Source organism: Falco rusticolus, chromosome 9, assembly GCF_015220075.1.
Source record: "Falco rusticolus isolate bFalRus1 chromosome 9, bFalRus1.pri, whole genome shotgun sequence".
Classification (NCBI taxonomy): domain Eukaryota; kingdom Metazoa; phylum Chordata; class Aves; order Falconiformes; family Falconidae; genus Falco; species Falco rusticolus.
In genome coordinates this window covers 41,022,244-41,045,650 of record NC_051195.1, presented here as the reverse complement: position 1 = coordinate 41,045,650, position 23,407 = coordinate 41,022,244, and the positions used below count along the sequence as shown (strand labels likewise).

General features: G+C 61.5%; 3 protein-coding genes and 1 long non-coding RNA gene across 5 annotated transcripts; 2 read left to right on the top strand and 2 right to left on the bottom strand.

The window, feature by feature from the left end:
• The first annotated feature begins 67 nt into the window (after nucleotides 1-67).
• Nucleotides 68-4,556, top strand: TOR2A (torsin family 2 member A). The gene is made up of 5 exons (XM_037400738.1): nucleotides 68-222; nucleotides 389-654; nucleotides 1,773-1,948; nucleotides 2,296-2,423; nucleotides 3,009-4,556. Exons 1-5 carry the CDS (start codon nucleotides 75-77, stop codon nucleotides 3,251-3,253), a joined length of 963 nt encoding a protein of 320 aa, XP_037256635.1. The 5' UTR covers nucleotides 68-74; the 3' UTR covers nucleotides 3,254-4,556.
• On the bottom strand, nucleotides 3,654-7,683 carry LOC119153829. Of its 2 annotated transcripts, none has more exons than XR_005106236.1 (4): nucleotides 7,414-7,683; nucleotides 5,505-5,632; nucleotides 5,262-5,316; nucleotides 3,654-5,171 (listed from the first exon to the last, which is right to left on the bottom strand). It is a non-coding gene; the product is annotated as an uncharacterized LOC119153829 (long non-coding RNA). The 2 variants fall into 2 exon arrangements; XR_005106237.1 differs by having other exon boundaries at nucleotides 5,505-5,628.
• A 1,338-nt stretch (nucleotides 7,684-9,021) lies between these two features.
• PTRH1 (peptidyl-tRNA hydrolase 1 homolog) lies at nucleotides 9,022-11,776 on the top strand. The gene is made up of 5 exons (XM_037401359.1): nucleotides 9,022-9,144; nucleotides 9,778-9,997; nucleotides 10,143-10,242; nucleotides 10,873-10,918; nucleotides 11,357-11,776. The coding sequence occupies exons 1-5, from the start codon at nucleotides 9,079-9,081 to the stop codon at nucleotides 11,546-11,548; spliced, it is 624 nt and encodes a 207-aa protein (XP_037257256.1). The 5' UTR covers nucleotides 9,022-9,078; the 3' UTR covers nucleotides 11,549-11,776.
• Nucleotides 11,777-13,489: 1,713 nt separating this feature from the next.
• Nucleotides 13,490-19,917, bottom strand: CERCAM (cerebral endothelial cell adhesion molecule). Its single transcript, XM_037401449.1, has 13 exons — nucleotides 19,733-19,917; nucleotides 18,043-18,153; nucleotides 17,709-17,826; nucleotides 17,496-17,630; nucleotides 17,208-17,412; nucleotides 17,023-17,142; nucleotides 16,796-16,872; nucleotides 16,507-16,613; nucleotides 16,263-16,395; nucleotides 15,977-16,104; nucleotides 15,696-15,899; nucleotides 14,471-14,707; nucleotides 13,490-13,857 (listed from the first exon to the last, which is right to left on the bottom strand). The coding sequence occupies exons 1-12, from the start codon at nucleotides 19,915-19,917 to the stop codon at nucleotides 14,473-14,475; spliced, it is 1,758 nt and encodes a 585-aa protein (XP_037257346.1). The 3' UTR covers nucleotides 13,490-13,857; nucleotides 14,471-14,472.
• Between the last annotated feature and the right edge of the window lie 3,490 nt (nucleotides 19,918-23,407).

The following is a 23,407-nucleotide window of genomic DNA, read 5'->3' as shown; positions in this document are numbered from 1 at the left end:
CGGCCCCGCCCCCAGCCCATCGGCCCCGCCCTCCAGCGCGGGGCACGCCGGGAGCTGTAGTGCGGGCGGCTGCCATGGCCCCCGGAGCCGCGCTGGCCCCGGCCCCGGCCCTGGCGCTGCTGCTGGCGGCCGCCGCCCGCCTCGCCGCCGCCTCGGGCCTGTGGGCGCTGCGCTGCGGCTTCTCGGCGGACTGCGAGTGCGGCTTCGGGCCCGACTTGCGCGGTCAGCGGCGGCGGCGGGCCGGGGGGGGCGGCGGGCCGGGGGGCCGGGGGCGACGGGCCCGGGGGCGGCCCTGGGAAGGGGGGGTGGGCGGTAGGTGCGGGGGGCGGGCAGCGGGGCCGCAGCCCCCTGCCCGCCTTCTCCAAGCGCCGGCTTGGCTTTGCTGCAGGGCTGGAGTGTGACCTGGCCACGAACGTGGTGGGGCAGCCGCTGGTGAGGCAGCAGGTGGTGCCGGCGGTGCGGGAGTTCCTGCAGAACCCGCATCCAGCGAAACCGCTGGTGATGTCCTTCCACGGCTCGACGGGAACAGGCAAGACCTACGTGAGCTCCATGCTCGTCCGCTACCTCTTCCAGGGGGGGCTGCAGAGTCCCTACGTGCACCAGTTCTCGCCAATAGTGCACTTCCCCCACGCCGAGCGGCTGGAGCAGTACAAGGTAAGGGGCGCCTCACCTGCACTGCTTCACTGGGGTGGGGGTTTGGTCCCTTCCATCTCGATGGGACGTACACATCTCAACATCTCAGTACACATGCATTCAGGCTGCTCCCTGAAGTGCCGTAGGAATAAAAGCTCTTTGTTTTACCCTCAGACAGACGCGGCTGAACGAGTGGCTCCACGTGCTGGCTGAAAGATCCACTAGTAACTGTGATATACTCCTGCACTCAGTTATCACTTTCGTCTTCCCCACAGCAGTCCTTGCTCTCATTCCTTAAATATTTACACAGCCCTTTGAACACGCAAACAAAAGTGCTTTGCTTAGATGAAAGGCACTAAAATTTCCCATCGCTTTCCAAACAGCTTGATGGCTGTGAAAAATCTGTATATTACTAGACTGTAATCCCCTCCTCACAGAGCAAGGGGCTCCCGAACAGCAGCTCTAGACTCTTAACCATGCCACTCTGTCTTCTTAAAGCTGAGAAAGGGAAGAAATGAAATGCAAAGGTTAGCTGCCAAACCCTCAGCAGAGCCGGGAATCAGTGCACTGGACATTTGCTTTCTGCGTGTTTGGGGAGGGTATTTGTTGTGTCATTAGAAGAAATACTTCTGGGAAGGTATAAGAGTTAATATTTGCCCCCAGACAACATGAGTGGGTTTGTGTGGGTTGGCATCCGCGGTGAAGTAACTTCAGCCATAGTAAAGAACCAGAGCTCTCCTGGCTCGGCACAAGCATGTGATCTCGCACCCAGGACGGGGGCTGGCAAAAAGCACTCAGTAGCTGGGATCCGTGTAGATACACAGTGAAAGAGAAGAACATGGGGAACTCCAGGAGTGTGAATCCTGTTTCAGTTCGCCGCCTCCTTCTTTAAATCTGCAATAAAAGATCTACAGTGGGCTAATAAAGCCAGCAACAGCCACTGTGCAAGACCCAGAAGAAAGGAGGCCCCCCAGTGCTGGCTGTTCCTGCTCTGAGCGGGCAGTGCTGTGTGGGGACAAGCTGCTTTCAGCACCTTCAATGCTGAGCTGAGGCCTCTGCCTTTGCTCTGTGGCAGCTCAAACCTCCCTCGCCCCTCTTGGTATCTCGCTGCTTTACGGCTTGGTGGGTATTTTTCCTAGGAAAACCTGAAGCACTGGATCCAAGGGAACTTGACAAACTGTGGACGGTCAGCCTTTCTCTTTGAAGAGATGGACAAGATGCACCCGGGCCTGATCGATGTGATCATACCATTCCTAGGACCTTCATGGGTTGTGTACGGGACCAACTACCGCAAAGCAATCTTCATCTTCATAAGGTAAGACAGAGGCCCCTCTGTGGCATCATGGGGCCTTCCAGCACACTGCTTCTCATTTGAGTGGAGGTCATACAAGAGCACGCACTTGTTCTGCTTTTCCTTTGCTCAGCCTCTACAAACACCAAGAGATGCTATTTCATTGTGAATAGACAGACCTGTTAAATCTGAAAAAGTTCTCCCACCCCTTATTTGGGGTTATTTGGCTGCCTTTACAGGCATCATTTTAGGCCAGGCAGCTAGAGGTCCTGGCTTGCACTCGTGTGGGCTGGAGGGTGATAGGTGCCACGTCTGTCCTGCAACACCATTTTCCCAGATAGGTGCCAAATAAACATCTCATTCTTCTGCAGCAACGCAGGAGGGGAGCTGATCAACAAAATGACGCTGGATCTCTGGCACGCCCACAAGGACCGGGAAGAGATCAGCCTGCAGGACCTGGTACCGGCCATCTCCAAAGCTGTGTTTGAAAACCCTCAGAGTGAGTCCATGGAGCAGAGCCCGTCCTGCAGGGTCACAGCCCGGCAGAGGGAGCCAGGCCCGTTCCAGGCAGCCACCGACGCTGCCTGCCACCTCCCAGGCATCCAGAATGGGACAGGGGGTTTTGAGGGAAGGGAACTATGATCCCCTCAAGGTTTCCTGGCAAGGCGAAGAAATAGTCCAGCCTTCCCAGCCAGAAGACCTGTTGCCACATTTAGGAAAGTTCTTTGGAGATAAGGTGTATTCACAGCTGGGGGATGGCAAACAGCACAGCATGCTAACTGGAAAGGCACAGAGACATGCTGATCCCCGCTGCCTGTCTGGTTCTCCTTGCTTTGCCCTTGTCACAGGGAGCAGAGCTTAAATTCTGATTAGTCAAGCTAAATCCCCCCATTCCTAGAGAACAAATCTACCGGGAGCGAAGGGGGAGTGACAACTGATGGGTTCAGCTATCTCCTTATACAAAACTGGAACAAATCTGTCTTCAGCGAAGTATTTTGGCTTTGCACAAAGAAGCTCTTCTTGAATTCCAGGGACTGCAGAGATTCTCTGAAGGTAAAACCTGTCTCTTCCTTTGCTTTTGCAGGTGGATTCTGGAAATCTGGGATCATTAATGACAGTCTCATTGATTTTGTTGTGCCCTTCCTTCCACTGAAGCACCACCATGTAAAGCAGTGTGTCATCAGTGAACTTGTCCAGCAAGGCCTTGAAGTACGTCCAGGCATTGTCCAGGCAGTGGCTGACAGCATCCCCTACTTCCCAGAAGAGGAGAAAATATTCTCATCAACAGGCTGCAAAACAGTCACCTCTTGGATCAGTTTTTTCTTCTAGTCGCTGGCGAGGCCCTTGCTCAGATCCATAGGGGATGTACATGGAGCTGTAAAGCAGCAGAGCCCAGGGCTGGCAGGATGAGCACTGGGAGCTTTGTGTTCCCTCTCAGCAGCACCAGTGCTCTCCTGCTGAACTCGTCTCTCCAGCCCTGAGGAGGTGGCTGTGGGACCAAGTGCAAGTGATGTGATTTGAAGCACTTTACTGATTGACCCTTGGCCAGGTGAGGGTGGATATGGCCAGCCCAGCGCACCACCCGAACCATGACGACAGCTCTCCCCTCTCCAGGCAGCTGTCCAACTATGTGATATCCAACACATTAAGATTCTGAGCCCACAGAAGAATATTTCTTTCCTACAGCATTTTAACAGGGTTTTTTTAAGTCTTTTTAAGCGTGACTGTGCCCCAGCTCCTTGGTGCTGGCTTGTGAACACCTTCAACATTGCAGCAAAGTTATTTTCAAGGAAGTTTTAGGGCCAATTTCTTTCCAGCTTCCTTTCACTGCAAATAGGTGCTGGTAGGGACCAGCTTCACCATCAACAAGTGTAGGGGGGTGGGAGATGGCAATGGCTGATCTGCCAAAAACCCTTACCACCCCGGTCCATCTTTCCCCTAAGGTCCAAAAGATTTCCCTGGAGCAAACCAGGGAAACAACAACAAAAGACTTCTCACTTTGTTTACCAGCTACAAATCATTTCAGTCCTACCTCCAGGGGAGCCCATGGTGCCACTAACAGTTTTGAAAATTGCTTTTACTCAGTGACGATTTCTACAGCAGGCTGAGAACTTGGTGCTATGAGCTGTTGAGCCTCTTCTGCATCCTTCTGCTGGCCAGACCTTGCAGGCTTTGGCTGGACCAGTGTCTGTTGAGCTTCTGGGGAGTGTCATTTATGACAGGGGACCTGGGGACATTTTAGAGAAGATTAGTGCTCTACACCACCAGGCATAGGGTGCACAGCAACACTGGCCTTTGACCAGGTTTTAATCTCCTCTCTGCAGTCAGTTATGAGAGAACAGGTCAGAGGAACCTGAACTCTTAAGAACAAACTGCCTGAGGGATGGGTGCAGGGATTCTTCCCAGAGCTCCCAGTGCTCTGCTCAGGCCCTGTGCTGAAGTGAGCTTCCAGCACTTGGGACCGTTCCAGCACTGGGGCCAAAGCTTTGTGGACAGCAGTTTTAGATACCACTCAGATGCTGCCCAGGAGCTGGCCCACGGTTAGACCCAAAAATTCTGCCTCTTCCAAAAATGTTATGCATTTCTAATTGTGAAATAAATCTTTTATTAAATAAATGGTTGGGGAACCATCTTTACTTTGATTCCTGACTGCAGTTAGTATGGAAGGACTTGGAAGATTTGCAGTTGCATGCAGCTGCCTGATGCAATGGGACTTTGGGGATTTAGCATCATGGAGCCGATGTTCTCCAATGAGGTAACTGGAAACAAGACAGCGGCCTTTACCCAGGAAGGAGGCAAAACAGCAGTAGCTGGACCCAGCATCCTCTGCAGAGGAGCCAGCGTGGGTCCAGGAAGGCCACTGGGTCTCTCTGCCCTAGCAGCACTTTTCCCCCACTGCAGAGCACATCCCTGGGTCTCAAGGCCACGTGTCAGGGTGAGTGCAAGCACAGCAGGTGAGAGATGCATCACTTCCTTCCCAGGGACAGTCGCTCTGTGAACCTGCTTGGTGGCCCCACGCACATGGAGCTGAGAGCAGAGGCAAGGTGCCAGGTGGGTGCCATGGCAGACAAGCTGCTTCTGCAGCAGCTATTGCTGCCGCTCTGCATGTTGGCTGGGTGCGAGATGCAAGCCTGCAGACCCTGCCACGGCACCCCAGGATTGCTCACCCAAGTCGCTGTCCCTCATGTGCAGCGCTGCGCCCTCAGACACCTGTTCCTTCCAATGGTCCTCTAGTGCCATCGGCAGCCTGGGGACAAGTGCCAGTGCAAAGGCAATGCTACAGGCCTGCACCAACCCCCCAAAGCGATCCTTTATCTAGGAGGGCTGAGTGACATACCTGCTTGGAACAGGGTTCCAAGGCCAAGCACAGACATTCAGCAACCCACTGTCACCTTTTAGGAACAGAAAGGGCTAAAACCCAGTTTTGCCAGCATGAGCACTTCAGCAGTGAGCTCCAAAACATGCCACTGTGCTCCAGAGCAAATAAAACCCTCTCACTGAGTATCTGAGTAACCCCCACTCTTTGGGGCACGCAGCACTAGTGGGCTAACACCCAAGACAAACTACCCCCAGCACATACCTATTGCTGCTATCACAGCAGGCAACATCAGCTGAAATGGCGAGTTCTGGGTGGGCTCTGAAGCATTTTCTCCAAGGTGAAGGGCAAGGTGTCCTGTATCGCTCCTTGGGGCAGCACTGACAGTCTTTCTTGCAAAGCGGCAGCATACATGGGAAAGGATGTGCAGTGGTGACAAGGTGAGACCTGGATCTCCTCCATGGAAAAAACTGTTCCCCACAGTGAGCTCTGAGCACTGAGGCACAGAGTTTCCACCACCACAGCCAAATACCCACCTTGTGCTGCCAGCAAAGGCCCCGTCAGCCCCACCAGGACCTGTGCCAGCGGGGAGCCTGGGTTTCACCTCAAACCAAACCCAGATTAATCAAGCCATGCAGCTGCCCTGAGCGGTGCCATGCTGGGCGATGGCTGTGTGAAGATGTTCCCCTTACCACAGCCACACACAGGAGAGGGCTCCAGCCCTCAATTAGGGTCAAAGCAACAGGGAAATGAAAATAAGGAGGAAAGAGACCTGCCCAGTGGCTCTGGCACAAGGCTGTTTAAAGAGCCAGGCTATAACCCTCACTGCTTGGCTTGGACCCACACTCTGGCAGGACCCCTGACCCCAGTCCCTCATCCTTGATCAGCTGCTGGCCCCTGATGAAGAAATAAAACTCCAGGCTTGCCTCAAACTGCATGAGGGGTAGGCGCAGAGAGTGCAGTAGAGGCGACAAGCTGAGAACATCACCCATGGCCTGAGGAGGGCATCGGGGAGCAGCGCAGTACCTCGCTGTCCCTGGGGTCGAGCCACAGGCTTAGGGTGGGCACCCTCCCCAGGCACAGGCAGGCCCTGGCCCGGCACAGGTAGTACAGTGGTTTGTGGGGGCAGCCACGGAGAACTGAGCTTCTTCCTGCTGGTACTGCCTGCGAGGGGCCAGGAGCAAGCATGCTGGGCAGCCTGGGTCACCACCAGCCCTGGGGCAGCCTGCACCTTGCCACCAAATCCTGCTGTCCCTACTCACGCAGTGCTGCTGCAACCCATCTCTGCTCAGCACAGTCCCACGGGCTCAGCTCCAGCGCCTGCTGGTAATCTGCTAGTGCATAGGCCAGCTCCTGCAGGCGAAGGAACCCCTCTGCGCTGAGGCAGCGTCAGTGTCTCAGTTAAATGAGAGCGACTGGGGGCTGGCTGCCACCTCTGGGCTTTGTCTGGAGCTCTCCATGCCAGTAGGAAACATGCACCGCGCGTGTCCAGCCCACCCCTGCCACAAAGATTTCAGCATCATTAGCCAAAAGCTCTGAGCAATGCCGGGCAGGAGATACAGCCCAGTCTGGAAGAGAGCAGCCATTCCCAACCTCACAGGGAGGGAGCCAAACCACCAGTGGTAAATCCCAGCCCCTGGTGCCCTCCCCACTGCTGAAATACTCCAGGCAGGCACGACTGTGAACTGGGGTCAGGACCATGGGAGAACTCAGGGGCCCTATTGCCCATTTCAGTCGCTACTCCCCAAAGCACAGGGCCTTCCCCAGCACACACTCAATGCCTGAGTGCAGACACTGCTGTGTGACACCTCAGCCCTCACCCTGGGAACCCACTGTGATTCCCAGCCCAGCTGCTTGCCTCCTCTGTTGACACAGAGCCCCTTCTCCCTCCTCTCATCCTGCAGAACCTTGCCAAGGAGCAGCACAGCCTCATCAGATCAGCCCAGGCTGTAGCAGTGCACAGCACAGTTGTTGTAGGCAAGTGCCAGCTGCCACCAAGCCTCCAGGGCTGCTGGGCCCCCTGGAGCACCCAGCTCCCTTGCCCTGGCTAAGTCCTTGCAGGCTGCACTGAAGTTCTTGAGCCATTGGAGGAGAGTCCCCCGGGACACATGGACAGACACAGGAGAGCTCACAGGCCAATGGAGCCACCCAGCCACGGTGACCCTCTCACTACCTGAAGGTGAAGAATTTGGTGGCCAAGGGGTCACTCTCGACGGCAAAGCTTATCTTCTTGAGCAGGGTCCCACACGGGGCCTTGGCCTCCTGGACTTGTCTCAGCAGCCTCCACCTCAGGACCTGGGTGGCTCCATGCTGTGGCTCCAGCTCCAGAGCCTGTCAGATGTCCTGGTGACACAGGGCCAGATGCCTGGAGAAGCCAGGTAGCCTCAGAGCGTGGCCACTTCCCAGCACATCCCCAGTGCCAGGAGGGGCAGCAGGACCCCTCAGGGACGAAGCACACACAGATCAAGGTTCCTTGCATCCTCCTCCATGTCTCTGCTGAGCATCTGAGGGCACTCCGGGAACTTATTGAGAGCTGCAAGACACATAATGCTGTAAGAGGAGACGGGCAAGGCTGGAGGCAGCCCATGGCAGGGCCAGCCCAGCTGGACAGCCTAGCACTGCCCTGGCTTTATCTCCTGTGGCAAAACACCCTGTGGTGAGGCTGCAGCTCGGCTGCCTGTGTGAAGGCCTTCAGGGCCTTGCAGTAGAGCTCCTGGTCAAGCAGACATTGGTCCTGCAGGGAAGCCCTGTCTGCCTGGCCACAAGCTGGGTCTGCAGACAGGGGGAAGGGAGCAGTGGCTGACCTGCAGGTCAAGTACGAGCGCCAGATGAGCCAGGCTGGGCTGCTCCTGTGCAGGCACCAGTGTGAGCACCTTCCAGAAGTTCAGCAATGAAGTCACAGAGCTGGAGGAACACCTCTGCCCACTGCTCATACAGCTCTGCCTGCACCACCAAGATCCCTCAGCCCACCCTGGCCCAGCCCAGCCCTGGTCAAACTAACCCAGATCAGCCTGGCAAGAGACCAACAGCATCCTACAGCCATATGCCAGCACGAGAGGCAGACTTAAAGATGCTGCCTCCCTTCTCCGGCTCCCAGCCTGGTGTACCCCAGCCCTCTGGGGACCCTTCACCCTCTGTGAATCCAGGCTGATAGCTTTCAAAGAGCAGATGACGGCATCCTCCCACCAGCCATGGGAGAGGTCCAGCACCTTCTGCCAGCTGTGGAAAAGAGCTGCGAGTGAAGCCCGGTGCCATGCTACTGGACTGGGGGACTGTCACACAGCCCTGGAATGAAGCTCTGCTCTGCTGGCAGGGCCAGGAGCCACCCAGGGCTGGAGGGCAGCTGGGGGAAGGTGAGGGATCATGTATCCCCAAACCCAGCCATGCCTAAAGGCTAAGGATAGCGTTGAGCAGTAACATAACATAAAGCACGGGCCCGAAGACACTCTGCAGGGACCCCTCTCTCGGCCCTCCGCAGCGGTTCCCCCGGCACCGCCCGGCCAAGCGGCCGCCATCCCGTTCCGGCCTGAGGGGCCGCCCCCAGGCCGCGGCCCACAGTGCCCCCACAGGGGGCCCCCACAGCTCGCCCAGCTGCATGTCCCGCTCCCCGCCGCAGCCGCCCCTCCGCGCTGGCGCTGGGGGCTGGGCCGGCCGAGCCGCGGGCTTTTACCGCAGCGGCGGGTACGGCCCCGGCGAGGGCGGAGCGCGTTCAGCCCCACGCCACCGCCCCGGACCCGCCCGCTCGCAAGCAAGATGGCGGCGGGGGCGAGGCGAGGCGGCGCCGGGCCATTGGCGGCGCGCGGCCGTGACGTCCCGGGGGAAGGGAGCACGCGGCGCGATGCTGGCGGCGGAGCTGGCGGGGCGCGCGCGGCTGCTCGTCAGCCCGGGGGGGCCGCGCGTCATGGTGGGGCGGGGCCGGGGCCTCCGGGCGCAGAGGGGCGGGGGGAGGGGAGGGGATTGCGGGGCAGGGGGCGGGCGGGGGGATATGGGGCCTGAGGGGACCAGGCTGTGAGGGGGGCGGCGGGGAGAGCGGGGCCGGGGGGGACCGGGGCTGTGAGGGGGGCACCGGGGAGAGCGGGGCTGGGCCGGGGGGGGGGTCGGGGCGGCGAGGGGGGCACCGGGGAGATCGGGGCTGGGGGGGACCGCGGGTGTGGGGGGGGCACCGGGGAGAGCGGGGCTGGGGGGGAACCGGGGATGTGGGGGGGGCAGCGGGGAAATTGGGGCGAGTGGGGGCCAGGGTGGCGAGGGGGGCACTGGGGAGATTGGGGCTGGGGGGGTGTCGGGGCGGTGAGGGGGGCACCGGGGAGATTGGGGCTGGGGGGGACCAGGGGTGGGGGGGGGGCAGCGGGGAGATTGGGGCTGGGGGAGCCCAGCCAGCTGGGGGGAGCAGGGGGGATAGGATCCGAGGGAATGGAGGCTGAGGGGTCGAGTCAGTGAGGAGTGGGCCTGGGGGGTGCTGGGGGCACGGGTTAGGCCCGTGGAGGGGCTGGGGGCCTCATGGCAGCCCAGCAGAGCCCTGTTGACACCCGGCGGGCAGGTGGCCGGCCTGGGCAATTACGGGCTGTGGGGGACGCGGCACAGCACGGGCATGGCGGTGCTGGACCGGCTGGCCCGGCAGCTGGCGGTGGCCGAGGGCTGGCGGGTGGACAGGCGGTGCTGCTCCGACATCGCCCTGGCTGCAGCCCACGGCCTGGAGCTGGTGCTGCTCAAGCCACGGAGGCTCATGAACCTCAACGGGCTCAGTGTCGCCAGTGCTGGTGAGCAGCTCGGTCACCCCCAAAACCTGCCGTGCCACCAGGCCTGTGGCAGCCCTGCTTTCCCCCTGCAGCCCCGCTCCGCAGGGTCAGGGCCTGGTGAGTCTGCCTCCCCCTGCTTTCTTGGGTTGTATTTCTGTTTCCAAAGCTGAGATCTACAGCCTCCGCCCAGAAGACATTTACCTGGTTCATGATGACCTGGACAAGGCCCTGGGCAAGGTGGCCATCAAACTGGGAGGCAGTGCGAGGTACGGGGCGGCCCCAGCTCTGGTTGCACAAGCTGTTTTGAGGCTTTGTCATGCCCTTACAGGCACATGGGCCATTCCTGGCCCCATCCCACCATCCTGCTGGTGTTTTCAGCACCAGCACCAGCCCTGGGCTTGATCCCAGTTGCAGAGGCAACAGCTGGCTGTTTGGGCAGTCTCCCAGTTCCTGCACTGGCAGGAAGGGCAGGGAGCCTCCTGGAAGCGGCTGCGAGCTGGATCCAGCCCATCGGCTGCACCGCATGGGCTTTTTATAGCACTCTGCCTGCCCCAGTGCCAGCTCCTGTCAGCCTTGAGACATTTAACCTAGGAAATCTTCCACTGCGGGATGGGGCAGGGATGGTACTGGGCCATAGTGCTCAGTCACACATGCACCAGCAGCAGCAAGAGCTGAGTGCACAGAACGTGCTATCCCAGCCCTGCTTCCCTCGTCCCTCCACAGCTGCTTGCAGCCCCAGGGGCTAGATGTTCCTGCAGAGCCAGGGCACAGGGCCTGCAGTCCCTGGCTGGGACCACATTCCCAAGTCCCTGCAGTGAGAGACCCCGAGCCTATACCGTATGTGTAAGGGGGTGTCTCTTACAGACTAATGGTGGATTTTCTCCTTCTTTCCCAAGGGGACACAACGGGGTCCGATCCTGCATCAGTGCTTTGCACTCCAATGTGAGTGGGCCTCAGTGGAAGGGGATCAATCCTGCCCCTACCTCAATGCATGGCTTGTCAGCCCCCTGCTCCCATTCTTCTTACTCTCCTCGGACAAGCCCCTGCTCCCTTTCTTCTTCCCCCTTTTCTCCTTCCCCTCCTTCTCTCTGCTTCCCTGAGGGCTGATGTTGGTTTGGCCGCCATGGAGGACATGGAAACAATTAGCTCAAGCGTCTCTGCCAGGCCTGGCAGGAGCCTGGGATCTCAGCACAGCCCAGCAAAACTGTTTTCCAAAATCATGTTTCTTGGAGCAAGCACTCAAAACCACCTGGAAAACACGAGGGGCTGGCTCTCTCACCGCCCAGCCCCACTCACAGCACTGTCCCCTTGCCTCAGCTCTTATCTCAGCCCAGCCCTTGAGGTAAAGCTGCTCCAGCTCTCCTTCTTCTGCCTCCCCAGGAGATGACCCGGCTTAGGGTTGGCATTGGGCGGCCAGAAGGTGAAGTGACAGTGTCCAGCTATGTCCTGGCTCCATTCAGCGCTGAGGAGCAGGAGAGGCTGAAGCAGGTCCTGGCCCAGGCAGCCACCTGCCTGCTGGAGCACATCCAGCAGAGGAGAGCGCTTGCAGGGGAACGGGGGGACAGGGGCTGACGCGAACCCCTGGGGACCCACATGGCCAATGGACAGGGTGCTGCGGACTCTCCGGGATGACCATGGCATGGAGCACAGCTGGTCCTGCTGGGCAGCCTGGCTGGGTGCTGGGGCAGCCCCCATCTGTCCCCACACAGAAGCGAGCAGCTCCTGTCCCGCTCAAGCCCCTGCGGTGGCTTCATATGGCAGTTTGGCACTGAAATGAAATAAACCGTCACACTTGGCTCTGCCCTGCTTCTGCCCCTGTCACCCACACCGCTGGCTGAACTCAGGCAGTCCCTGGTTCTGTGGCTCACATCCATGTTCCATCCCTGTTCCACCAGCCCAGGCTGGAGGGAAGCTTCCAGCGGGAAGTGGGGAGTGATGGGAGTGACTTCCACAGGGTCCAAAACCACTTTGGCTTTGTCAACTGCGGCAAGCACAAGTCACCTCAACTCATAGCTCTGCAGCACACAAGGGCTGCTCCCACTGAGCTGCAGCAAGTTTCAGGGCTGGCCTCACCGGTTTTGAGTTGCGTGGGTTTTAAGCCAGAACCCTGGAGCTTCCAACAGCTGGAGGAGTTCTGGCTCCTCCTCACAGACCTGTTACGGGTCTCACAGTGGAGAAGGCAGCCCAAGAAGCGGTGTCTCCCACCACCACTGCCGCAGCTTCCCAAAGCACTGGGCTCTGTCGGCATGTCCTGCCCGGCTGCGTGCCCTGCACCGAGTGCCCCAGCACTGGCAGTTCCTCACCTATGTCCCAGCAGGCGCAGGCACAAGCACCGGGGCCCTGGCTCAGTCACACGTACTGCAGTGCTGCGGCTGCCTCCTTCCTCTGCTCCATCCCCAGCTCCTCCCATAGCACTGAGGCTACCTGCAACCAGGGAACAGGCAGGGAAGCAAAGTGTCCCCAGCTTGCCATCACCTCTTCACCCTGCTGTGCCACCTGTGCCTGTACTGGCTGGTGGTTGTGGTTGCAGACCATGCATTTGGCCATCTCCTTCTCCGTGTTCTCTAGTAGATCCACTCAGATCTTCAGGTCCTGCGTGATCTCCTGGAGCTGGTTGTTCTCCTTCAGGTCCCTGCTATAGCTGTTCAACCTGCAGCTCTCCTGGATCATTTGGTGGCCTTGGACATCCCACTGTGGGTCTCAGCTACCGAGGCTTCCACCCACTACTCCATCACCTTCATTAAGCTGTGGGGAGAAGAGGGGTGCAGCCCCTCAAACCCTGGGTGAAGGCAGCCACCCACCGCCCGGGCTAACCCCAGCACCTGCTCCACGGCCACAGGGGCTGGGCCACTGCCAGGCAGGGGTGCAGAGAGGTGGCAGCTCAGGGGGACCTGGCAGGGAGCTCACACCACCCCAGCTCACCCAGCCCAGGGATACTTGCAGAGTTTTTAAGGAAATTGCTCCTCCACCCCAGAAAACTCTCGGTTTCAACCAAATGTTGCTCTGCCGAGGAGCTGAGGTTTACACCAAACAAGCCTGGGCTCTTGGAAAGCAAACACCCTCCTCCAGAGCTGGCCGCAAAGGTGACAGATACCGGAGCCCAGCAGGACTGGGCTGCACATCTCCACGCTGAGGCTGGTGTTGGGTTTTCAGTCCCAAGGCCAAACCTAGCACCAATGACGGAAATCGTTCCCATCAGCATTCCCCGGGGGGGGGAGCTGAGCTCCGTGGAAATGCCACCCACCTTCTCACGCCTGGATCCCAAGGGAGAGCTTCAGTCTCACACTCCCAGCCCACCCTCCTCCCTCCCTTTCCCCATTACAGTTTGCATTCCCAAAGCAATCCTGGGCAGGGGGAACCGCCAGACCCTCACCGCTGCACCTCTGAGGCAACCCCAGCAAGGTATGCCCTGGGGACATTACGTGGGGCGATGCCACCCGGCAGAGCCAGCACCCGTCACGTCAGCTCAAACAGTCTGATTTAATCCTCACTGGGCTTCAGCCCAGACGTGGCACAGGCCAGGGACAAGCCCAGTTGGTGGCAGGAGGCCACGTGTGCCACCACAGGAGCCAGCCCCTGGCCTGAAAATCACTCCCTAAAGTCCAAGCCGGTGGGAGACGGCAGAGTTGGCATCGCTCAGGTTGGTCCTGGAGACATGTCCTCAGCAGAGGCAGAGCACAGCGCTCCCCTAGTCCCTCCACCTGGCAGGGAACAGGCTCTCCAGGAGCCCTGGGATGAATCCTGCCTTGGGTGGATTTGGCACATGCAAATTCGAAGAACCCTGGGGGATCTGTCCAGGGCAGCTGTGTCTCTCAAGCAGGAGCAGACAGGATCAGGCCACTGGCCCGCGGTGCTCCCAGCGGGGTCACAGTCCCTCATCCCTAGGAGGCAAGGATGCAAATGTTAGCTGTCCAGGCAGCAGCAGCCCCGACGACGACGTGTTCACGCCTGCAGCAGAGGCGGCGGGAGGGTTGTTTTCCAGCCTCCCCAGCCTGGCCGCAGGAGAGGCTCTGCTGCCAGCATAAGCAACCTCAGACAGGGAAAGTCTGACCCGGTGTTAACCCGTTAACCATGGCAGCGCTGCCTTGCATGCCTGCAGCCGCCACAGGGACACAGCCCAGGGAGCAAGCAGCAGCACCGGGGTGAAGCTTTCCCCCGTGAAATGCCCTCAGCTAACTCCAAACCTGGGTGACTTTTTCAGGAGGTGAAGGAGCATTGTCCCTTCCTCATTTGAGGGGCTGGGGAGTGGCAGGATCCGGTCCCTGGGTCCCCTCCAGCCCACTGCAGCCCCACATCCCTTTCCCCGCCTGGAAGAGAGGTCCTCATCTCTGTTTCCCAGTGCTTTGAGTCTGATGGGGAGAGCTGCTGACACATGGCAAAAAGGAACTAGGCACCCAGGACACATCCAAACACTGCGCTCGCAGGGAGATGCTTCCCAGCCACTCTGTCCCCTGTCCCCAGCACCACGTGCTCAGGTCCCACAGCCTCGCTCACCGTCACAGCTCGTCACGGGCGGTGGAGCGGAGGTGGCCAGCGCTGCCCCGTGAGTCCCTCAGGGTCTTCTGTGAGCCAGTCCAGTCGGTCTTCTTGCCATCGTCATCCCAGATGGTGGAGGTCTCGGTGTCACTCAGCCAGTTGCTGTCCCCAGCATAGTGGGTAGGATAAACCAGGAGCGGGTGAGCTGAAAACACCAGCAGGTCCCGAGGGGCAAAGTGCCGCTTGTAATCCTCGCTGGGGAAAGCAGAGGGGACCCGAGAGGAGAGACTGGCTTACAGAGCATGGTCCAGTGGAGAAAAAAAGGCTGGAAAAACTGTACTGATCACCTGGGGAAGGCACTGTGCAGGGCAGGTGATGGGGAGGGACACGGGGTACCGGGGAGGGGGTCCAGGGAAGGCAGCCAAGCTGGGGGTCTGCCTTGTACTGCTGCTGCCTGCAGAGCCTGGCTGGGGAGGGACCACAGAGGGACTGCAGAGGGGATGGCACCCACCTCTCCCCACCAGCCTCGGTGGCATGGGGCCGGCCCTGGAGCGGAGGGGGTCTCTGGCACAGCACCTCACTGGCCCGGCCCTGGCTGGCCCCAGGCCAGGCTGTCTGGGTTATCCGGGCAAGCATGGGACTCCCAGCTGCTCCTGGTTCACATCCAGAGCACTAACCCACCCCTCCATCCACCTCCAGCCTCCCTTTTACATGCCTAATCCCTCCATTTTGCCATTCTCCTCACTGGCTTTCCTACCCCCTCCTCCCCCAGGACACTCTGCTGCCAGCACTCACACACTCCCTAAATCGCCTCCCCCTCCCCAGACTCAACCTTGCTGCTGACCCCCACCTGGGAAGAGTGGCACAGAGGTGCCCCAAGGTGGGGCTAAGACCCACAACCAGGGGCAGAGGATGACATAGACCCCCAGCGCCAGGGTACAGGGGGTTGCTCCTCTCTTGCCAAGGGGCCAAGACTCGTGTGTGGGGCCAGCATCAAGCCCCAGTTCCATCCTCACCACCATCCCCCCACCCAGCACTGGCAGAGGGCCATTTTCCAGCGGCCGGCAGCCAGGCAGCGGCTGGGGTGGAATGAGCTCATGCTACAGATGTTTTCTTCCAGCATGAGTAACACTGGCAGGGGGGAGCCGGGTGGGATGGTGACAGCAGAGAAGAAACACATGCTCCCTCACCGGCACAGCCATGCTGCTCCACAAGCACCCCTCCTGCACCACTCGCTCCTTACTTGGGGTGCTTGTCATACATGATGGGCAGGAACTCGTCCACCGGCAGCATTTTGGAGAGGGGCTCAGCAGCCAGCAGCTTCTGCGCCCCACGGTGGGAGATGGCGTAGGCCAGCGTCCAGTACGAGTACCCGGCCACCACCAGGTTTCGCACGCCCTCCACAGGTGCCTCATCCTCTGCGTTCACCTGCTTCCTCCCCAGGTAGCTGCAGGGCGGGCATCGAGCCATGAAAGCCACCCCCAGGGACTCCCACCCCACGTCCCCCCAAGCCCCAGCACCTACATGAGGTCCCAGTCCTGCTGCGCTCCCTCCAGCTCCTCCATCAGCTGCCTCAGCCGTGCCGGGAAGGCAGCCTCGAAGCGCACATCATCCTCGAAGACCACTGACTGCTCCAGCCTCCGAGAAACGATCTGTGGGGAGGGGGCAGAGGTGCAAACCCATTCCAGCACCATGCTGGGCCATACGGGTCCACTCACCCTGACAAGACACCCCTTTCCCCACATCCTCCAGAGACCTGGTGATGCTCACGGGGTCCCAGCCCCATGCAGGTGGTCCCGCAGCCCCATACCTCCTTCCAGATGTTGTAGTGGCTGAGGAAGCAGCCGACCTCACCCTTAGTGAGCGTGCGGCCAGAGAAGGGGTCATAGTACCCGGGGAGCAGGTCCACCCCCAAGACCTTGATGTCACTGCTGTTGAGGGTGCTGCAAGGCAAGTGACAGCATTGGCGAGGTGTGTGTGTCCCCTGACCCCGTCACCTCCCCAAGGTGACGGCAGGATGCTGGCAAAGTAGAGATGTGTTCCCCCATGGTCACCTCCCATCCACGGCATCCATCACCCGCGGGGCAATCTCCAGCTCCTGCAAGGACTCCAGCATCCGCCGGCGCCGGTCCGGCCTCCGCACCAGGTTGATGAGGAAGATCTGAAGAGGAAGGGGAGAGCCCCTCCAAGGGGGCATGTTGTCGCAGGGTGGGGACACAGCCTGCCCGGCCACTGCAGGATGGGGGAAGGGGGCTTGGCCAAAGCCTGCGGCAGGCTTTGCCATAGATGGATGCAGATAGAGGGATGGACAGGGGGACGTGGGGGGGTCCACTTGGCACTTACTTCATCAAAGCCCATTTTTGTGAGTGGCTTGGGGAGGAAGGAAACGTGCCTGGAGCGCTGCATGGGGGGGCCATCCACTGCAGAGAGAGGGGACACCCGGTCAGTGAAGCCCACACCCCTGCGGTCAGGAACCAGGGCTGACAGCCCTGCCCCGGGGACCAGCACCAGCTCCCTTCACCCCTGGGGCAGGAGACACCTCCATGACCCCAGCACCCACAGGCACTCACCCATGGCCTCCAGCGTGAGATGCACAAAGTTGGCGTGTTCATCCTCCAGCGTCTGGTGGGCCTTCACGGGGACATTGATGTAGCCAAAGCGCTGCTGGTTGCACACATGGACCTCCACACCTGCCGGGTGGGACGAGTGAGCACTGCAGCCCCCCCAAACCTCCCCCCATCCCCTCAGCACTCACCGGCTGCCTGGCAGGAGTAGGCAAAGACAATGATATCATCGAAGGCCCAGGTGTAGTTGGGATGGGGCGGGTAGAAAGCCAACCGCAAAGTCTCTTCCTTCCGCAGGTCGATCAGGAAGGTGGCATAGACCATGGGGACGGAGAAGCAGCCCGTCCGCTGCCGGTTCTTGGTGGGGAAGTAGTCAGCCGTCCGGCGGTAGTAGCCCTGTGGCACACTGGCATGAAGCCTCTACAGTGGGGGACTCCTCTGCTGGGGGCGGGGTGGGGATCCCCTGCCCTGGGACGTACCTGGGGTGTGATGCCACACCAGAAGTTGGAGTAGAAGGTCTGTGAGTCCAGCATCGGGGCCACAACCGACTTGTTCTGCGCCATGAGAAACTTGAGGGTCTGGTTGTTGGTCAGGATGCTGTCAGTGTCCACAAACTGTGGGGACAGCACAGGTCCTGGAGGCGTGAGGACACCTGCCTCAGCCCCCTCCCCAGCAGTGCCCGTGTCCCTTACCAGGATGTAGTCCGCCTGCTGCTCCCGGGCGTAGGTGAGAGCCTCCTGCTTCAGCCTCATCAGGTTTTCATAGCGTTTGTCGCTCCAGTGCTTGGGCCCGAGCTCGTCGGGGTAGGAGCTGGGCAGGGGGGAGGCAGGGGTTAACCCCGCTCGCTGGGAACGCACAAACTTGGTGCATGCTGCTGCATGCTGGCAGGCTGAGTCAGCCCAGCTCTGTCTCCATGCGGCTCCTGGCAGTGTCCCCGGACAGGGACAGGGAGCAGAGCAGAGTGCTGCTTCAGGAGCCCCTGGCAGCCCGTGCCTGCTGCCCACCCCCGCACTCCCCCAGCCTCACCTGGGCTCCTCCTGCACCTTCCAGGCCACTGAGTGATAGTCCTTCCCCACTGCCCCCAGCCACTCCCGCAGCATTGCTGTGGTGTTGTCCGAGTTGTGGTCAGTCGCACACCTGGGGTGAGAAGACGTCAGCCCCTGGGGTCCCCCCAAGGGACAGCCGCAGCCCCCTCCCCACACTAGAAGCAATCCCAGGGCCAAGACGCTGAGCCAGCGACAGACTCGCTTGGGAGCACAACATGTAATTTGAAGGAACCGAGGCTGCACTGGCAGGAGGGGGAACGCGAATGGGTAATTTCTTTCCCGGTGCCACGGCCGGCCAGGCTGTCCCACAGCTCTCCTGCCATGTCCCTGCAGCCTGGCAGCAGCCCTGGCCATGCCGTCCCCGTCCCAACCCTGCAGCTGCCCACCACCCCCTTGCCCATGCATATCACAGCACCCCACACACCCCGCAGCACCCCACACACCCCGCAGCACCCCACAGCTCCAGCAGCCAGAGGAAAGGCCCTGACAAGCAGCTAAAATCCTCCTCCAAAACGTTCCTTTGCCATGCACGGCCACCGTCCCCAGCTTTTCCACCCCACCTCACAACAGCGTTTGTTGGGCACCCCAGCACAGACAGGGCTGAGCCCCACATTGCACTGGGGCAACTCCCCAGTCCCCACACTCTACACATCAGAGAGCCCTGAGCTTCTCCCCAGGACCCTCCGGGATGCAGGGGACAAGGCAGGACCCGTGCCCCCCACGGCTCCCAGCTCCGCAGGCAGCTCTTGAAACACCCCGCAGGGCCCTGCAGCTGGGGGCTCCCAGGGGCTGCAGCAGGCGAAGGGAGGACCCCTGCTCCTCTGCTGCTGGCAGCCGCCCCTTGCCCCAGCCCAGCTACCCCTGCCAGGACTCCCCTGCCAGCCCCCACCTCGGTCCCCCGCAAAAGCAGCTACAGAAAAGTTTCCAACAAGCTCAGGCGAGAGACAGCGGCGGAGTGTGAAAGAGAAGGAATGGGGGTCTTCTCCCAGCTGCCCCCCCAGCACGGCAAAAGGCGGTTTGGGGGTGTCTTTGGGGAAGGGGGGGCTGGGGCCGAGCCCTGCAGGGAGGGGGAAGGCAGCGCCTGCCCCTGGCGACGCAGAATCCCCCTGAGCCCAGGGCTCCCCTCCCTTGCCAGCCCCGCAGCTTCGGGGGGGGGAAGGTGGGGGTCCTGTCCCCTCACTGTGTCGCAGCACCCAGCCCCTCCCGGGTCCCTGCTGGGTCTCGCACCCGGGGCAGTGTCACCCCTCACCCTTTGGGGCGTGGGGGGGTGTTACCACCAGGGTCCCTGTCCCCCCGGGTCCCCACTCCCCCCCAAGCCACCATTCCCTCAGATCTCTGCTGCCTCCACCCAGGGCCCTGTTATTTCAAGATCCCTTCGAGCTCCCCCAACTCTCCCCAGCTTCCCCGTTCCCCTCTCGCCGTTGCCCTTTGGGTCCCCACTACCCCCGGCTTCCCATTCCCCCCCAGTCCCACCTATCCCCCAGGACCCCTCTTCCCCCCCCAGCATCCCCACTCCCCCGGGGCTCACCGCTACCCCCAGCGTCCCTGCGACCCCAGCATCCCGGCTCACCCCGGGGGTCCCCACTCCCCCCCAGCCCCCTCCGCCCGCCGGCTTCCTGCCGCCCCCGCACCCCGGGGTCCCGGCTTCCCCCAGGGTCCCCGTCCCTCACCACAGGGCGATGCTCCCCGCGGGATAGTCCATGCGCTCCAGGGCTCCCAGGCAGTGCGGCAGCGAGTGCTGCGCGTTACGGGCCAGGAGGGCGAGCACCACCCGGGGGGCGACCGGCCCGGGCCCGGTGCCGGTGCCGATGCCCAGCAGCAGGAGCAGGGCGCAGAGCGGCCCCGCGGCGCCCATGGCGGCGGCGGGCGGGGAAGGGGCGGGCTGAGACCCGCCGCGCTCAGCGCACCCCCGCCCCCGCCCCCGGCCCGGCCCCGCCGTGAGCCCCGGGGGCGGGGGGTCGGTGTGGGTGTTGGGTTTCTTTAAATAAACCCGATATCGGGAAACAGCCCCCGCAGCCCACGGCTGGGGGTGAGAGGCCGCGGAGGCACCCCCGGTACCCCCTCCCTGAGGATGCTCCTGGGCATTCCCGTGTGCCCCCTGCCAAGCTCGGGGTCGGGTCCTGCGGCGCCCAGCACCGCGTGGCTGGGTGATGGGCAAGCGGATGGGGGGCTCGTGGCTGGGGGGGCGGTAGCCAGGGGTGATCATGGCCGGGGGAGGCTCCTGGCCAGGCGGGCTGGTGGCCAGGGGGCCCTCGTGTCCTGAGTCGTGGCTGGGTGGCTCTCCCCCATCACGTGCCAAGGGAGCCCACCCCACCAAGTCATGTCTCACCCAGGCTGCCCGCCATGGCTGGCCACCTGCGGCCCCTCAAGCGTGCCTGCAACGTGTGGGGGCCACCGGCAGCCCCGAGGCCTTTGGGCCATTTGGCCAAAGCCACCCGTTAACCACCCGCCCCATGAACACGGCCTCCAGCTCCGCAGCAAGCTGGGAGAGGGCCACCTCCTGTGGAGCAGCAGCTGCAGCCCCCCACCAGCCGTGCCGCGCACCCCCTGCCGCTGTGGCCCCGCAGCCCAAGTGCGTGGCCGGTGCCGTGCGTGGGCCAACCCGCACCCACCCGTAGCAGGGCAGGGGCCTGGCCGGGTGGGCGCTCCAGCCGGCTGCCCCCGCTGCCAGGGGCCCCCGGGAGGGCTGCGGCAGGGGGGGGTCGGGGGGCGAACGCTCCAGCGGCACCTGGAAGAAGCAACGGAGAGAGTGGGGGGCCAGGGGGGCAGCGGGGGTCCCCGGCGATGCAGAGGAGCAGCGGGGCGGGGGGCGACCCCAGAAGCCGAGCACAGCCGGACCCCTAACCCGTGTCCAGACCGCGCCCGCCTGTGTGCCCCCACACACCCCGGGAGAGCTGGCCGGGGGCAGCCCCTCTCCCCCCGCAGCAGCCCCCGGGCGCGGCCCCGCGGCCCGAACAGGGGCGGGGGCGAAGGCAGGGCAGCGGGGATGCCCGCGGAGCCCACGGCCGGCCCGGTCCCGCGGGGACACGCACCCGGCTGCATCGCCCCCCCGCCGCCCGGCCCCGCGCTCGGCCGCTGCTGCCACCTCCAGGCCCCGCGGCGCAGCACGGCGCGGCACGGCCGGGGGCAGCCGGGTACCGGCACTCGGTGGGGAGTCAGGGGCTGCAGGGTCCACCAGAGCTGGATCTGATCCCCGTGTCCCTACATCCTTCCATCCCCACCCTTCCTCATCTCTGCATCCCTTCACCCCCACATCCCTGCATCCCCACATCCCTCCATTGCTGCATCCCTGCATCCCTTCCCTTCTTCATCCCTGTATCCCTTCACCCTTACATCCCTCCATCCCCACATCCTGCATCCCTCACCCCTATATCCCTGCATCCCCACATTCCTCCATCACTGCGTTCTTGCATCCTTTCCCTTCTTCATCCCTGCATCCCTTTGCCCCTATATCCCTGCATCCCATTGTCCCTACATCCCTGCATCCCCTTGTCCCTACATGCCTTCCCCTGTACATCCCTGCATCTCTTATGTCCCCACATCCCTCTATCCCTGTGTCCTCTCCTGGGGGTCACAGACAGCCCTCCCCTGCCTTCAGCACCTGGGAAGGGCAGAGAGGGATTGCAGTGCTGGATATAACAGGATTCTGGGAGGCCTGGATCCCAGGAGGCCAAGCAGGGTGGTTCCCAGCCTGCAGACTGGGATGAAGCCCACAGAGCCCTGACACCCTGCACCACACTGGGGCCAGGGGCTCCCGAGCCTGGACATGCCCTGGTCTGGGCTGGGGCCAGCCCTGGGATGCTGCTCGGTGAGCAAGAGCAACACACCTCATCGTTGCCTGGAGTTTTTTCCCAGGAAATCCCACTGTGTTCTCAGCCCTGTTGTGCCCTGCCCCAAGGATGCAGCATCCCTGGCCTGGTGCGGTTCCGCCACTGGTGCACAGCCACGGCCCTGCTGCCCTGGCACCGCACACACCAACGCCCCAGCCGTTGGCTTGGGGACTGGAGAGGGAAAGACCACTCTGTCCACAGCCCCACCACCCCTGCGGTGGGCGGAAGAAGGGGGTGCTGTCACTGCGCTCTGACATGGGGAAACTGAGGCATGGGGCGATGCAATGTGCAGCACACGGGTGGGCCAGGAGTGGCCAAGGGATGAAGTGTCCTGTGCCTGCCCTTGCAGGCTCGGCTGGGGTCAGGATTATCCCTGTCCCTGCAGCCAGGTCTGCAGCCTGCCTTCCCCCCGCAGCCCGGCTGCCACGGGGCTCGTGGCAGACCCTTGGAGGCCGCTGGGGGCTCGGCAACACCTTGCAAGCGGCTTTGCCCATGCAATGGAAGACACCCCCCCAAGTGAACCTGTGGAGAAGGGGGAAATGGTGGTTACCTGCCAGGGCACCCACTGCATGTCCTCAGGGTGACGACCACCCAGCTCTGCGCTGCAGCTCAGCATCTCCATCTCCACCACTCTGCTAGCACAGGGCTGTGACGGTCCCCGCACCCCAGGAGCAGGACTGGCAGGGAGGTGGCAGGTCCCCACAGGGCCCAGGGTGTCCCAACGGCTCCACGCACCCATGGTGATGCCTGTAACACAGAGCCAGCGTCAGGCCTGGAAGCATCTGCCCGGAAAAAGAGGCACTGCACATTTCCGACAGTATATTTTCTTTTTTGACAGGAAGAAGTTGCTTTTGGACCCAGGGCTGAGATTTTTGGCCACCTCTCACCTCTCTCTCTCCACCCCTTCCTTGGAATTTTCTGAGATTTTCAGCAAAGCCTTTGAAAAGCTCCGAGTTCCTCAAATGTCACATTTTTCTGCTTTAAAAGTCTCAGGTTTGGTTGCAAAACCCAAATATATAAAGATGTATATGTGTGTGTGTGGAAATGCAGAGATTCTGTGGGTATGTGCATGGCCGGGGGGTCGGTGCAAGTCCCCTGGCCGTGAACTGGTTTTATTGAACTTATTTCACAAGAAAAAACATCCCAGGGGCCCAGTTGGCTGCCAAGGTCCATGGTGCCCCTGGGTGCCCCCAGGGGTCCCCATTCCCGTGCCATGATGCTGCCCGAGTTACACTGACCCCTCCAGACCGCTGCCCTGACTCATCCAGCTCACAACCATGGCCCAGTTCACAGGTGGGGAAACTGAGGCACAGAGCCTGTACAGCCCCCCAGCATCTGCCCAGCCAGTGGGGATCCTGGACCCAAGGGAGTGTCTGAGACCCCACCATGCTCCCTGCTCTTCGAGGCCCTCAACCTGAGCATTCCAGCTGTTCCAGCTGTTTTCACCACCCTCCAGCTGTTGGGTAGCTCAGGAGGCCAGCACTCCCCTCCCAGCTGGGTTTTCCTTCCAGGTCT

Bases quoted from the DNA above. Each gene is read 5' to 3' on its own strand.
- PTRH1 (XM_037401359.1), top strand. From the start codon at position 9,079: ATGCTGGCGGCGGAGCTGGCGGGGCGCGCGCGGCTGCTCGTCAGCCCG. The intron at 10,243-10,872 runs GTACGGGGCGGC...TTCTTTCCCAAG, and splicing joins AAACTGGGAGGCAGTGCGAG to GGGACACAACGGGGTCCGAT. The intron at 10,919-11,356 runs GTGAGTGGGCCT...CTGCCTCCCCAG, and splicing joins TCAGTGCTTTGCACTCCAAT to GAGATGACCCGGCTTAGGGT.
- CERCAM (XM_037401449.1), bottom strand. From the start codon at position 19,917: ATGGGCGCCGCGGGGCCGCTCTGCGCCCTGCTCCTGCTGCTGGGCATC. The intron at 16,614-16,795 runs GTAAGTGCCAAG...CTTCCTCTTCAG, and splicing joins CAAAAATGGGCTTTGATGAA to ATCTTCCTCATCAACCTGGT. The intron at 14,708-15,695 runs GTAAGGAGCGAG...TGCTTTCCCCAG, and splicing joins ATGTATGACAAGCACCCCAA to CGAGGATTACAAGCGGCACT.
- TOR2A (XM_037400738.1), top strand. From the start codon at position 75: ATGGCCCCCGGAGCCGCGCTGGCCCCGGCCCCGGCCCTGGCGCTGCTG. The intron at 1,949-2,295 runs GTAAGACAGAGG...ATTCTTCTGCAG, and splicing joins GCAATCTTCATCTTCATAAG to CAACGCAGGAGGGGAGCTGA. The intron at 2,424-3,008 runs GTGAGTCCATGG...TTGCTTTTGCAG, and splicing joins TGTGTTTGAAAACCCTCAGA to GTGGATTCTGGAAATCTGGG.